General features: G+C 44.6%; 1 protein-coding gene and 1 pseudogene across 2 annotated transcripts; one reads left to right on the top strand and one right to left on the bottom strand.

The window, feature by feature from the left end:
- The first annotated feature begins 8 nt into the window (after positions 1–8).
- LOC311122737 (intraflagellar transport protein 20 homolog) lies at positions 9–10,080 on the top strand. Its single transcript, XM_084197062.1, has 5 exons — positions 9–107; positions 5,517–5,666; positions 5,945–6,030; positions 6,597–6,700; positions 9,333–10,080. The coding sequence occupies exons 2-5, from the start codon at positions 5,540–5,542 to the stop codon at positions 9,412–9,414; spliced, it is 399 nt and encodes a 132-aa protein (XP_084053188.1). The 5' UTR covers positions 9–107; positions 5,517–5,539; the 3' UTR covers positions 9,415–10,080.
- Positions 10,081–10,672: 592 nt separating this feature from the next.
- Positions 10,673–13,976, bottom strand: LOC311122735 (sigma intracellular receptor 2-like; annotated as a pseudogene). Its single transcript has 3 exons — positions 13,852–13,976; positions 11,673–11,813; positions 10,673–11,254 (listed from the first exon to the last, which is right to left on the bottom strand). The product of its transcript is annotated as a sigma intracellular receptor 2-like (transcript).
- Between the last annotated feature and the right edge of the window lie 639 nt (positions 13,977–14,615).

The raw sequence follows: 14,615 nt of genomic DNA, 5'->3' as shown, positions 1-14,615 counted from the left end.
CCCTCCCTACCGGAAGTTACACTAGTTGGTCAAACACAACGGTTCCCTGGCAGCCGAAGTGCTCTGTGGATTATGCCACATAATCACCACATTTAAATACATTTAAGGTAAGCGATGACTGACTCGAAGAGTACTCAATAATAATTTGACTTTTGCACAGATTGTAGCTAGCAACTCACGCTCGGCTAATAGCTAGTCAGCTAGCTGAAACAGTTGGCTAGCTATTTTGCCCACAACAGGACAGTCCGATGAGGGCATCAGGACGAGCTGTGAGATAGCTAATTAACGTTAGCTATCAAGATAGCTAGCTAAGTAGCTAGACCGTACTGAAGAACCAGCTCTTCTGTTTGAACGTTATAACTACCGGCGTTAGCTAGCGAGCTACAGAGCATTGCCAAAGTAGCAGCTGGCTAGCACTGATTAACGGTTATTGCATATGTGCCAACTAATTCATAACTAATTAATGTCAGATAGGTAGCTATTGATTAGGCAAAGGTCACAGAATCAAACTGTATGTATTTTTTGGTGTAAATATTTTCCTAACTGGCTATGCTCTCTTCTTTTCACACCTCCTAACGTACTCCTCAAGCTTACTAATGCAGAAACGGTCATCAAAATTGTTAAACGGTTAAAAAAAAACATTTGGGAATAACTGCAACAGTTGGACAATGGATGACGATACTCCAAACTTTTTGAATATTTATATGCTATTAGATAGACTGAATTATAGAGCATAAAACATTTTACTGGCATGAACAAATAATGAATGTTCAGGGATTTTGGTGGGAATTCAGGTATTTAATTTATTGTAAAATGTCACTTTCTTTCTTATAATGCACTCATTTTCTTATTTTATCAGATTTTGTTTTATTTCATTTTGTTAAAATAAAGGCAGTTACAGTGCATTTGGAAGGTATGGAAATGTATGCACTCACTAACTGTAAGTCACTCTGGATAAGAGCGTCTGCTAAATGACTAAAAATGTAATGTAAAATGTATTCAGACCCCTTAACTTTTTCAACATTTTGTTATGTTACAACCTTATTCTAAAATGGATAAAATTACTTTTTCCCTCATCAATCTACACACAATACCCCATGATGACAAAGCGAAAACAGTTTTTTAGAAATGTTTGCAAATGTAAAACAATTAAAATAATAAACTTAAGTATTCAGACCCTTTGCTATGAGACTTGAAATTGAGCTCCGGTGGATCCTGTTTCCATTGATCATCCTTGAGATGCTTCTACAACTTGATTGAGTCCACCTGTGGTAAATTAAATTGATTGGACATGATTTGGAAATGCACACACCAGTCTATATAAGGTCCCACAGTTGACAGTGCATGTCAGAGGGTGATGTACAGTGGGGAAAAAGTATTTAGTCAGCCACCAATTGTGCAAGTTCTCCCACTTAAAAAGATGAGAGAGGCCTGTAATTTTCATCATTAGGTACACGTCAACTATGACAGACAGGATTTTTTATGAATTTATTTGCAAATTATGGTGGAAAATAATTTTTTGTCAATAACAAAAGTTTCTCAATACTTTGTTATATACCCTTTGTTGGCAATGACACAGGTCAAACGTTTTCTGTAAGTCTTCACAAGGTTTTCACACACTGTTGCTGGTATTTTGGCCCATTCCTCCATGCAGATCTCCTCTAGAGCAGTGATGTTTTGGGGCTGTCACTGGGCAACACGGACTTTCAACTCCCTCCAAAGATTTTCTATGGGGTTGAGATCTGGAGACTGGCTAGGCCACTCCAGGACCTTGAAATGCTTCTTACGAAGCCACTCCTTCGTTGCCTTGGCGGTGTGTTTGGGATCATTGTCATGCTGAAAGACCCAGCCACGTTTCATCTTCAATGCCCTTGCTGATGGAAGGAGGTTTTCACTCAAAATCTCACGATACATGGCCCCATTCATTCTTTCCTTTACACGGATCAGTCGTCCTGGTCCCTTTGCAGAAAAACAGCCCCAAAGCATGATGTTTCCACCCCCATGCTTCACAGTAGGTATGGTGTTCTTTGGATGCAACTCAGCATTCTTTGTCCTCCGAACACGACGTGTTGAGTTTTTACCAAAAAGTTATATTTTGGTTTCATCTGACCATATGACATTCTCCCAATCCTCTTCTGGATCATCCAAATGCACTCTAGCAAACTTCAGACGGGCCTGGACATGTACTGGCTTAAGCAGGGGGACACGTCTGGCACTGCAGGATTTGAGTCTCTGGCGGCGTAGTGTGTTACTGATGGTAGGCTTTGTTACTTTGGTCCCAGCTCTCTGCAGGTAATTCACTAGGTCCCCCCGTGTGGTTCTGGGATTTTTGCTCACCGTTCTTGTGATCATTTTGACCCCACGGGGTGAGATCTTGCGTGGAGCCCCAGATCGAGGGAGATTATCAGTGGTATTGTACGTCTTCCATTCCCTAATAATTGCTCCCACAGTTGATTTCTTCAAACCAAGCTGCTTACCTATTGCAGATTCAGGTGTATTTGCATATATGGATAAGTTAACATAAAGTGGTGGAACAGGGCCGCAACAATCTAACACTTATTCTGTCTACCCTACGTGCACTCACCTGCGCTGTCCAGACTGCCTCATTCATTACTGTTGGTTTAGTTAATTAGCATTCCCTTTAGCTACTGCAGTTATAGACAAGAACAACGGAAGATATTACATTAAAATAAGCATTGGAAAGACCCCTAGAGACGACAACATACAATTTACACACTATTCGTATTCTTATATACATTACAGTTAAATTAGATCTTTAGAAAGAGGAGAGGCGCTGTGATACAAGATGTTTATTGAAGTTGCTTTTTATTTCAGCGCATCTCATTTGTAAACATTTCAACTGTATTAAATTATTACTTTTTTTCAATTCCTCAAAATAATAAACACCCATTAATATCTTTCTTCTTTCTCAAATAAAATGTTATTGGTCGCGTACACAGCGGATGTTATTGGTCGCATATACAGCGGATGTTATTGGTCGCATATACAGCGGATGTTATTGGTCGCATACACAGCAGATGTTATTGGTCGCATACACAGCGGATGTTATTGGTCGCATACACAGCGGATGTTATTGGTCGCATACACAGCAGATGTTATTGGTCGCATACACAGCAGATGTTATTGGTCGCATACACAGCAGATGTTATTGGTCGCATACACAGCAGATGTTATTGGTCGCATACACAGCAGATGTTATTGGTCGCATACACAGCGGATGTTATTGGTCGCATACATAGCAGATGTTATTGCGGGTGTAGCTAAACGCTTGTGATATACACTACCGTTCAAAAGTTTGGGGTCACTTAGAAATGTCCTTGTTTTCCAAAGAAAAGCAATTTTTTTGTCCATTTAAATAACATCAAATTGATCAGAAATACAGTGTAGACATTGTTAATGTTGTAAATGGCTATTGTAGTTGTAAATGGCTGATTTTTAATGGAATGTCTACATAGGCGTACAGAGGCCCATTATCAGCAACCATCAGTCCTGTGTTCCAATGGCACGCTGTGTTTGCTAATCCAAGTTTATCATTTAAAAAGGCTAATTGATCATTAGAAAACCCTTTTGCAATTGTTAGCACGGCTGAAAACTGTTGTGCTGATTTAAAGAATTTTGCACCTCTCAAACACAGGAAATGGATGGCTGAAAAAGACAGATCCTCAGGTGGGCGGGGGCATGTGCGTTGCTATACTAATGTGACACCCCTGACCAAAATAATACAAATCCCCAGGTTGTTTCACCTATTCCGCCCGTTTAGATCAGTGCAGATGAGGAAAGGAATCCACTTTAACACTATTAAGATGCTGGATAAATAAAGGTTAAATAAAAAAAGCTTCCATATTATCCAGGATGTTAAATGCAGTGTTTTTCAGCCCCCATCTACAGTGGGGAAAAAAAGTATTTAGTCAGCCACCAATTGTGCAAGTTCTCCCACTTAAAAAGATGAGAGAGGCCTGTAATTTTCATCATAGGTACACGTCAACTATGACAGACAAATTGAGGGAAAAAAATCCAGAAAATCACATTGTAGGATTTTTTATGAATTTATTTGCAAATTATGGTGGAAAATAAGTATTTGGTCACCTACAAACAAGCAAGATTTCTGGCTCTCACAGACCTGTAACTTCTTCTTTAAGAGGCTCCTCTGTCCTCCACTCGTTACCTGTATTAATGGCACCTGTTTGAACTTGTTATCAGTATAAAATACACCTGTCCACAACCTCAAACAGTCACACTCCAAACTCCACTATGGCCAAGACCAAAGAGCTGTCAAAGGACACCAGAAACAAAATTGTAGACCTGCACCAGGCTGGGAAGACTGAATCTGCAATAGGTAAGCAGCTTGGTTTGAAGAAATCAACTGTGGGAGCAATTATTAGGAAATGGAAGACATACAAGACCACTGATAATCTCCCTCGATCTGGGGCTCCACGCAAGATCTCACCCTGTGGGGTCAAAATGATCACAAGAACGGTGAGCAAAAATCCCAGAACCACACGGGGGGACCTGGTGAATGACCTGCAGAGAGCTGGGACCAAAGTAACAAAGCCTACCATCAGTAACACACTATGCCGCCAGGGACTCAAATCCTGCAGTGCAAGACGTCCCCCTGCTTAAACCAGTACATGTCCAGTCCCGTCTGAAGTTTGCTAGAGTGCATTTGGATGATCCAGAAGAGGATTGGGAGAATGTCATATGGTCAAATGAAACCAAAATAGAACTTTTTGGTAAAAACTCAACTCGTCGTGTTTGGAGGACAAAGAATGCTGAGTTTCATCCAAAGAACACCATACCTACTGTGAAGCATGGGGGTGGAAACATCATGCTTTGGGGCTGTTTTTCTGCAAAGGGACCAGGACGACTGATCCGTGTAAAGGAAAGAATGAATGGGGCCATGTATCGTGAGATTTTGAGTGAAAACCTCCTTCCATCAGCAAGGGCATTGAAGATGAAACGTGGCTGGGTCTTTCAGCATGACAATGATCCCAAACACACCGCCTGGGCAACGAAGGAGTGGCTTCGTAAGAAGCATTTCAAGGTCCTGGAGTGGCCTAGCCAATCTCCAGATCTCAACCCCATAGAAAATCTTTGGAGGGAGTTGAAAGTCCGTGTTGCCCAGCGACAGCCCCAAAACATCACTGCTCTAGAGGAGATCTGCATGGAGGAATGGGCCAAAATACCAGCAACAGTGTGTGAAAACCTTGTGAAGACTTACAGAAAATGTTTGATCTGTGTCATTGCCAACAAAGGGTATATAACAAAGTATTGAGAAACTTTTGTTATTGACCAAATACTTATTTTCCACCATAATTTGCAAATAAATTCATTAAAAATCCTACAATGTGATTTTCTGGATTTTTTTTCTCATTTTGTCTGTCATAGTTGACGTGTACCTATGATGAAAATTACAGGCCTCTCTCATCTTTTTAAGTGGGAGAACTTGCACAATTGGTGGCTGACTAAATACTTTTTTCCCCCACTGTATAACCCAGCTCTTGGGACAGGCCTTGTGGCCATGGCGAAAGACCCGTTGGCCGAAGCTGGTCTTCATTTTGATGAACTCAACAAGCTGCGGGTGCTGGAACCAGAGGTGGGCCAGAAGACCACGGAGCTCAAGGAGGAGTGTAAAGACTTTGTTGACAGTAAGAACATTCCATTATCTTCTGTTCTGTGTCCCAAATGGCACCATATTCCCTATATAGTGGGCTCTGGGGAAATGTAGTGCACTAAATAGGGAATAGTGTGTAATTTGGTATGGACGACTGGGGTTCGGTTCTGTAACTTGCATAGAATATTGTTTTGTAAAGATGGTCCACTCACATCTCTTCTCGATGTTAAAACTTGTGTTCTTCAAACGCTGTTGACACCTAATTACCGCGTTAGGGTTTTACTAACTTTCGTGTATTCATTCAATACACAGAAATCGGCCAGTTTCAGAAGATAGTGGGTGGTCTCATCGAGCTGGTGGATGAATTGGCAAATGCGGCAGAGACAGAAAAGATGAAGGTAAGGGTCTCTGCATTGGCTCTTTTAAGAGTTGTTGTGAGTTGTCTTGGTCCACCTTTACAGGGCTCAGACACACACAGATATGCCATGCTTGTTGTTCACTCCTTCAGTCAATTGTTTTCAACGTGTCAGTCAGAGCAACGTGACCGCTGGCTCTAAAATCTGCTTATTTTTCAAGCGATCTCAGGTTGAAAACAAAACGGCGGTCTTTGACTGGTAGCTAGCTAGGCCACTGAGTACACTTGCTGCACTTTTCTGTGGGAACGACCGAGGCCTTGTTATCTGTGGGAACGACCGAGGCCTTGTTATCTGTGGGAACGACCGAGGCCTTGTTATCTGTGGGAACGACCGAGGCCTTGTTATCTGTGGGAACGACCGAGGCCTTGTTATCTGTGGGAACGACCGAGGCCTTGTTATCTGTGGGAACGACCGAGGCCTTGTTATCTGTGGGAACGACCGAGGCCTTGTTATCTGTGGGAACGACCGAGGCCTTGTTATCTGTGGGAACGACCGAGGCCTTGTTATCTGAGTGAACAACATGCTGCTGCACTGCCTCCTTCTCCCAGGCTATTGGAGCCAGGAACCTGTTGAAGTCTGTGGCCAAGCAGAGGGAGGCCCAGCAACAGCAGCTCCATGCCCTGATAGCAGAGAAGAAGATGCAGCTGGAGAGGTAAGATTCATTTCACCTCAAAAAGCTCTCGGCAGGTAGCTTAGTGGTTAAGAGCGTTGTGCCAGTAACCCGAAAGGTCGCTGGTTCTAATCCCCGAGCCGACTAGGTGAAAAATCTGCCGATGTGCCCTTGAGCAAGGCATTTAACCCTAATTGCTCCTGTAAGTCGCTCTGGATAAGAGCGTCTGCTAAATGACAAATGTATTTATTTATTTAAGATGATTTCGACACCCGCCATATCAGATTGTTCTGAAATCGTTTTTTTTTTCTTCGGAAACAGATATTAATATTCCTGAAACATTATTTTGTTGAAATATAATTTGATGTCTGAGAATTTAAGCTAATTGATTGCACCCAAATTGGCCATTTTAATTTATAGGATTCGTATCACAGGAGGTTGGTGGCACCTTAATTGGGGAGGACGAGCTCGTGGGAATGGGGAGGACGGGCTCGTGGGAATGGGGAGGACGGGCTCGTGGGAATGGGGAGGACGGGCTCGTGGGAATGGGGAGGACGGGCTTGTGGGAATGGGGAGGACGGGCTCGTGGGAATGGGGAGGACGGGCTCGTGGGAATGGGGAGGACGGGCTTGTGGGAATGGGGAGGACGGGCTCGTTGGGGAGGACGGGCTCGTGGGATTGGGGAGGACGGGCTCGTGGGATTGGGGAGGACGGGCTCGTGGGATTGGGGAGGACGGGCTCGTGGGAATGGGGAGGACGGGCTCGTGGGATTGGGGAGGACGGGCTCGTGGGATTGGGGAGGACGGGCTCGTGGGATTGGGGAGGACGGGCTCGTGGGAATGGGGAGGACGGGCTCGTGGGATTGGGGAGGACGGGCTCGTGGGATTGGGGAGGACGGGCTCGTGGGATTGGGGAGGACGGGCTCGTGGGAATGGGGAGGACGGGCTCGTGGGATTGGGGAGGACGGGCTCGTGGGAATGGGGAGGACGGGCTCGTGGGAATGGGGAGGACGGGCTCGTGGGATTGGGGAAGACGGGCTCGTGGGAATGGGGAGGACGGGCTCGTGGGAATGGGGAGGACGGGCTCGTGGGAATGGGGAGGACGGGCTCGTGGGAATGGGGAGGACGGGCTCGTGGGAATGGGGAGGACGGGCTCGTGGGAATGGGGAGGACGGGCTCGTGGGAATGGGGAGGACGGGCTCGTGGGAATGGGGAGGACGGGCTCGTGGGAATGGGGAGGACGGGCTCGTGGGAATGGGGAGGACGGGCTCGTGGGATTGGGGAGGACGGGCTCGTGGGAATGGGGAGGACGGGCTCGTGGGAATGGGGAGGACGGGCTCGTGGGAATGGGGAGGACGGGCTCGTGGGATTGGGGAGGACGGGCTCGTGGGAATGGGGAGGACGGGCTCGTGGGATTGGGGAGGACGGGCTCGTGGGAATGGGGAGGACGGGCTCGTGGGAATGGGGAGGACGGGCTCGTGGGAATGGGGAGGACGGGCTCGTGGGAATGGCTGGTTTCCATGTGTTTGATGCCTTTCCATTTGATCCGTTCCAGCCACTGTTATGAGCTGTCCTCCCCTCAGCAGCCTCCACTGATTCATATCTTCAATAAATATAGTACCTAACATCCGATTTGGAACATAATTCTTTCTAACCACGAGGAATCCAATAGAATGATCCAAAGCCACCCACGGACCCCCCCACACCAATCCCACCCCAACAACCAGTATACAGTATCAGTTCTTAATGTTTGACAAGTAGTATGGAGCTGCTGCATGGAGTATTGTTTTGTTTCTTCATCCTATGTAGTGTATTCACAAAGTTGGATTCCTCGCGTCTTACTCAATATCAGGAAGAAGTTTGGTCTAAATCAGATGTTGGGTACTATTTTTTGTTTAATATTACGTGAATCCTATAAATGAAAAGGGCCAATTTGGGTGCAATCAATTAGCTTAATTTCTCAGATCAAATAAAATGTCAACAAAATAATGTTTCAGGAATGCTAATCTTATCTGTTTCTAACTACAGAAATGATTTCAGAACAATCTGAGATGGCGGGTGTCATGGCTTGCTGAAATGACATGGAACGTAGCCTGGTCCCAGATCTGTGTGTGCTTTTGCCCACTCCATTGTCAAGCCAAACATGTTTGGAATGACAATTCCATATGGAGTTGGCAAGAGAGCAGAAACGGACCGGCACCCAGGCTAAGAAGACTGAGCAGATTTGGAGTTTTTCTTATTCAATCTTGTTCTGAGGATAGCTGTGCCTCAAGGCAGAAACGAACGTGATTGGTTTAATTTATTAGGCAAGAAATGTAAGACTGAGGTCAAGTCTCCTTGGGCAAATCTATTGTTAGTGTCTCATTCTCAGGGGTTGACCTTAGTCAGTCAGTGTCTCATTCTCAGGGGTTGACCTTAGACAGTTAGTGTCTCATTCTCAGGGGTTGACCTTAGACAGTCAGTGTCTCATTCTCAGGGGTTGACCTTAGACAGTCAGTGTCTCATTCTCGGGTTGACCTTAGTCAGTCAGTGTCTCATTCTCAGGGGTTGACCTTAGACAGTTAGTGTCTCATTCTCATGGGTTGACCTTAGTCAGTCAGTGTCTCATTCTCGGGTTGACCTTAGACAGTCAGTGGATTTTAATGAAGTTTGTGTTTATCTGTGATCTATTCCAGGTATCGCATCGAGTACGAAGCTCTCTCCAAAGTGGAGGCTGAGCAGAATGAGTTCATTGACCAGTTCATTCTGCAGAAATAAGGGGCGCGTCGAAGGCCCGAAGTGTGTCAGTGTGCGTTTGTGACCATGTTTCCAGGGGTGCCTTGATTGTTTTCTATGGGTGATATCCACTACACTATGGGTTAACGGGAATCGCTCATCCGAACACAATAACCCCTCTGACACCCCACAAGCAATCCAAAACTGCTCCAACTAAAACAGACACGTTTTTGCTTAGACAGCAAGACACAGACTACGTGCAAAGTTAGAAGTAACTTCTCAGCCTTCTTTTACAGCGTAACATGTTCCTCTCTAGCAGGTATCTAAAGTGACAACCCTCCTCCTCCTCCCCCCAGTTATCCATTTTTAGCATTTAAGTGTTGAATATAATTAGAACCTGATGCTCTATGGGCGTCACGCCTTTCACACCACTACAGTACGTCAGACAAGCAAATGGGGAAGAAAGCTATTTATATACAAAGGAAAGTATTTACACTATTTATTCCAAATGAATTACTATGTATAGATGGTTGTATTACCTTTTCTACAAGTGGAAAACAATGTACAGTATTTGCATGTTACTGTAAATAATTTCATGATTTTGATGGGAACAAAACACATTTATTTTTGCTGTGTGTTGTCTGTAACCCCGTCATCTTAACTCAGTCTGTTTACATCTAAGGTACGAATAAAGTTGTGTTCACGTTTTATCTTCTCATTCCACCATTGTCTGTGGGACCAGACACACCAAAACATTTTCTCTCAGGTGGCTTATTGGGATTTCAGGCCAGTTTATAACCAAACAAGTACATTCGAAAAGTATATTAATAATTTTATGTTTACAGTATATATCAAGAAATGATCGAATATACTCATACTCTGCATTCATCTTATCTATGTTAAAGGTTAGTAAACCAACTTTGAACATATTTTGATTCTATTGGTGTCAACATTCTTGACTATTTCTCATCTGTGTGCAGATGATCAAACATCTAAATTCTTATGAAGAATGTTTAACATAACCATTATATTTTCTTGACTTAAAATGTACCAATTGACAATTCATCACTTGAGAATAAATACAAAAAATCACTCTGAAAATGTGTACTGTAGGATAGACTAGAGGTATGATTGCCTGGATGGATAGACAGCCGGGGTCACAGTTGGAGATTGACTATACAGATGGACTAGTAGCCTGTTTGTGCCATCGTGCCAACTCCATGTCACCCGTAATGGACAGCAGTGGAGTTGGACAACAGCACAAACCGACTGGCACTCAGACTACTAATAGAGGAGTGTCTCATTTGATCCTCTTGGCCTCCGCAGAGCCCTTTCCTCCCTGAGTGTTGGTGTCGTAAGCTGAGCCCTTTCCTCCCTGAGTGTTGGTGTTGTAAGCTGAGCCCTTTCCTCCCTGAGTGTTGGTGTCGTAAGCTGAGCCCTTTCCTCCCTGAGTGTTGGTGTTGTAAGCTGAGCCCTTTCCTCCCTGAGTGTTGGTGTTGTAAGCTGAGCCCTTTCCTCCCTGAGTGTTGGTGTTGTGAGCTGAGCCCTTTCCTCCCTGAGTGTTGGTGTTGTAAGCTGAGCCCTTTCCTCCCTGAGTGTTGGTGTTGTAAGCTGAGCCCTTTCCTCCCTGAGTGTTGGTGTTGTAAGCTGAGCCCTTTCCTCCCTGAGTGTTGGTGTTGTAAGCTGAGCTGAACGGCATGGTGAACAGCAGCATCAGAGGTACGGAGCGTAGATGACTGCAAGGGTGTAGCGCTCCTTCTGGGTCTGGGGGCCAGGGTGGTGGCTCCGTGGGGAACGGGTAGTAGAGGATGGGGGTTAGGATGGGGGGAAAAGGGTGGTGGCTACGTGGGTGGAATAGACAATGGCCGGGGTCCTGATCCTCCTGGAAGAGAACCGCATTAGGTTGATTTCCTCTCATGTCATGTCAGCCTTGTCATCATGTCTGATCTGTGGCATAACGTCTGCGTTTCAAATGGCACCCTATTCCCTATATAGTACACTACTTTTGATCTGGGCCCATAGGGCTCTGGTCAAAAGTAGTGCACTATATAGGGAATAAGGTGCCCTTTGGGATACATACACTGGTAACGGGGTGAGTTACACATGACTATCTACTAGGTGTCAAATCAAAGGTCTTCTTGCAACATCGGCCTAATTTTATAATTCCCAATACCACAGATGTTTACATGAGTTTGCTAGCCATATGGGGCCCTATTCCCTATATAGTGCACTAGTTTTGACTGCCCCCTAGTAGTGCACTACAGGGAAAAGGGTGCTGTTTGGGATGTATCCCATGTTATCTGACCTTTTTGAGGAAGGCATATGCAGCTATGGGGAAGAACAGTGTTTGGACCAGGGCCTCGCAGAAGATGGAGGAGGGGGGGGTCCAGCATCATGGGGTCGCTGAACTCAGCCCCATACCATCTCAAAAGATCTTTCAGCTTAAAAAAATAAACAAAATATATTTGTAAACACTAAATATCGTATCACTATAAAAGTAAATGTGGTGTTAAAAGTGATTTCCAGCATCCCCCAAAATAAAACGGTGCTATGACGCAGCTACTGTAACGCCTCGACCACACCGATAGTCTTGTGCAAAATAGTAGCAGCATCATCTAGATACAGTGGGGAGAATAAGTATTTGATACACTGCCGATTTTGCAGGTTTTCCTACTTACAAAACATGTAGAGGTCTGTAATTTTTTATCATAGGTACACTTCAACTGTGAGAGACGGAATCTAAAACAAAAATCCAGAAAATCACATTGTATGATTTTTAAGTAATTAATTTGCATTTTATTGCATGACATAAGTATTTGATACGTCAGAAAAGCAGAACTTAATATTTGGTACAGAAACCTTTGTTTGCAATTACAGAGATCATACGTTTCCTGTAGGTCTTGACCAGGTTTGCACACAGTGCAGCAGGGATTTTGGCCCACTCCTCCATACAGACCTTCTCCAGATCCTTCAGGTTTCGGGGCTGTCGCTGGGCAATACGGACTTTCAGCTCCCTCCAAAGATTTTCTATTGGGTTCAGGTCTGGAGACTGGCTAGGCCACTCCAGGACCTTGAGATGCTTCTTACGGAGCCACTCCTTAGTTGCCCTGGCTGTGTGTTTCGGGTCGTTGTCATGCTGGAAGACCCAGCCACGACCCATCTTCAATGCTCTTACTGAGGGAAGGAGGTTGTTGGCCAAGATCTCGCGATACATGGCCCCATCCATCCTCCCCTCAATACGGTGCAGTCGTCCTGTCCCCTTTGCAGAAAAGCATCCCCAAAGAATGATGTTTCCACCTCCATGCTTCACGGTTGGGATGGTGTTCTTGGGGTTGTACTCATCCTTCTTCTTCCTCGAAACACGGCGAGTGGAGTTTAGACCAAAAAGCTATATTTTTGTCTCATCAGACCACATGACCTTCTCCCATTCCTCCTCTGGATCATCCAGATAGTCATTGGCAAACTTCAGACGGGCCTGGACATGCGCTGGCTTGAGCAGGGGGACCTTGCGTGCGCTGCAGGATTTTAATCTATGACGGCGTAGTGTGTTACTAATGGTTTTCTTTAAGACTGTGGTCCCAGCTCTCTTCAGGTCATTGACCAGGTCCTGCCGTGTAGTTCTGGGCAGATCCCTCACCTTCCTCATGATCATTGATGCCCCACGAGGTGAGATCTTGCATGGAGCCCCAGACCGAGGGTGATTGACCGTCATCTTGAACTTCTTACATTTTCTAATAATTTGCGCCAACAGTTGTTGCCTTCTCACCAAGCTGCTTGCCTATTGTCCTGTAGCCCATCCCAGCCTTGTGCAGGTCTACAATTTTATCCCTGATGTCCTTACACAGCTCTCTGGTCTTGGCCATTGTGGAGAGGTTTGATTGTGTGGACAGGTGTCTTTTATACAGGTAACGAGTTCAAACAGGTGCAGTTAATACAGGTAATGACTGGAGAACAGGAGGGCTTCTTAAAGAAAAACTAACAGGTCTGTGAGAGCCGGAATTCTTACTGGTTGGTAGGTGATCAAATACTTATGTCATGCAATAAAATGCAAATTAATTACTTAAAAATCATACAATGTGATTTTCTGGATTTTTGTTTTAGATTCCGTCTCTCACAGTTGAAGTGTACCTATGATAAAAATTACAGACCTCTACATGCTTTGTAAGTAGGAAAACGTGCAAAATCGGCAGTGTATCAAATACTTGTTCTCCCCACTGTTGGTGTGCAACAAAAGTTCAACATTCACCTTCCGCTCCCATTTCTGTCAAACGTATGCACCACACAGAACGCACTGCAACTACCTCTGCAAAGCAATGCTGCAATGCAAACACAGCGTTACATTGGAAATGAATGTACTTCTGGTGTACCAAAATGAAAAACACTGTCGGTGTGATCGAGGCGTTTCACTTCATCCACTTCCAACCTTCCTTCATGGACCTACTTCTACTACACACAGTCAATTAAACACGTCAAATTTACCTGTTGAGGATACACCTGTGCAGGAAGCAACGGCTGAAGATCAATGAATAATGTAATAGGAATGTGAGAAGCAAAATAAAATAAAGATATACATTTTATTCTCTTAGTATACGAAGAATACCCATATTGTATCAAAGGAAATATACACCAAAAATATATATATAGCTATCTAAGCTTTAATTTAGATATTTAGCAAGAGACCATGCAAATCTAATAGCATTGAAGGAAAAGAAGGGTAGGGCTAGTGTCGTAGACATGTTGGATGGTCCGATTCTATTGGTTGATCTAGTTGAGGGGCTGTACTGAATCTGTAGGCGCTGTAAACATTTTGAACACAGCAACCTTCCTTCCTCGACTTTCAACCGACCATTGATGACCGGTGACTACTTCAAGCCTAGGGAGATAGATAAAGCGAATTGGAACCAGGCCCTATAGTTGTAAATTCCACGTGATTTTGGCGCGACACAGGCAGCCAGTATGGCGGTATGGGACGTTTTCAGTTTGTTGACATTCTTATGGTACGGTTAGTTGCGCTACTATTTTGTTGAAAAATGCCTAAAGCTGCAAACCATCTTGATAGGTTTTGGTCGCAGAGACGGCATCTAAGGTTATTCGGTGCGCTCCAACATGTGCGTTCACTTGTGTCAAAGTCGAATTGTACCATTCTGACTAGGTTATCGTCGCTCGGCATAAACCTGACACTGCACAAGGATACATCGAAAGTGATATGTCAAAAGTGTTTTCGTAACATAAGTAAGGTTGAA

Source organism: Coregonus lavaretus (genome assembly GCF_964263955.1).
Source record: "Coregonus lavaretus genome assembly, contig: HAP1_SCAFFOLD_614, whole genome shotgun sequence".
Lineage (NCBI taxonomy): Eukaryota > Metazoa > Chordata > Actinopteri > Salmoniformes > Salmonidae > Coregonus > Coregonus lavaretus.
Note: the sequence above shows the minus strand (reverse complement) of the source record. Positions and strands in the feature narration are given on the sequence as shown.

What these genes read in the sequence shown, in the direction of transcription:
- LOC311122737 (XM_084197062.1), top strand. Translation starts at nt 5,540, where the DNA reads ATGGCGAAAGACCCGTTGGCCGAAGCTGGTCTTCATTTTGATGAACTC. An exon ending in CAGAGACAGAAAAGATGAAG is followed by an intron (nt 6,031 to 6,596) that starts GTAAGGGTCTCT and finishes TCCTTCTCCCAG; the next exon opens with GCTATTGGAGCCAGGAACCT. An exon ending in AAGAAGATGCAGCTGGAGAG is followed by an intron (nt 6,701 to 9,332) that starts GTAAGATTCATT and finishes GATCTATTCCAG; the next exon opens with GTATCGCATCGAGTACGAAG.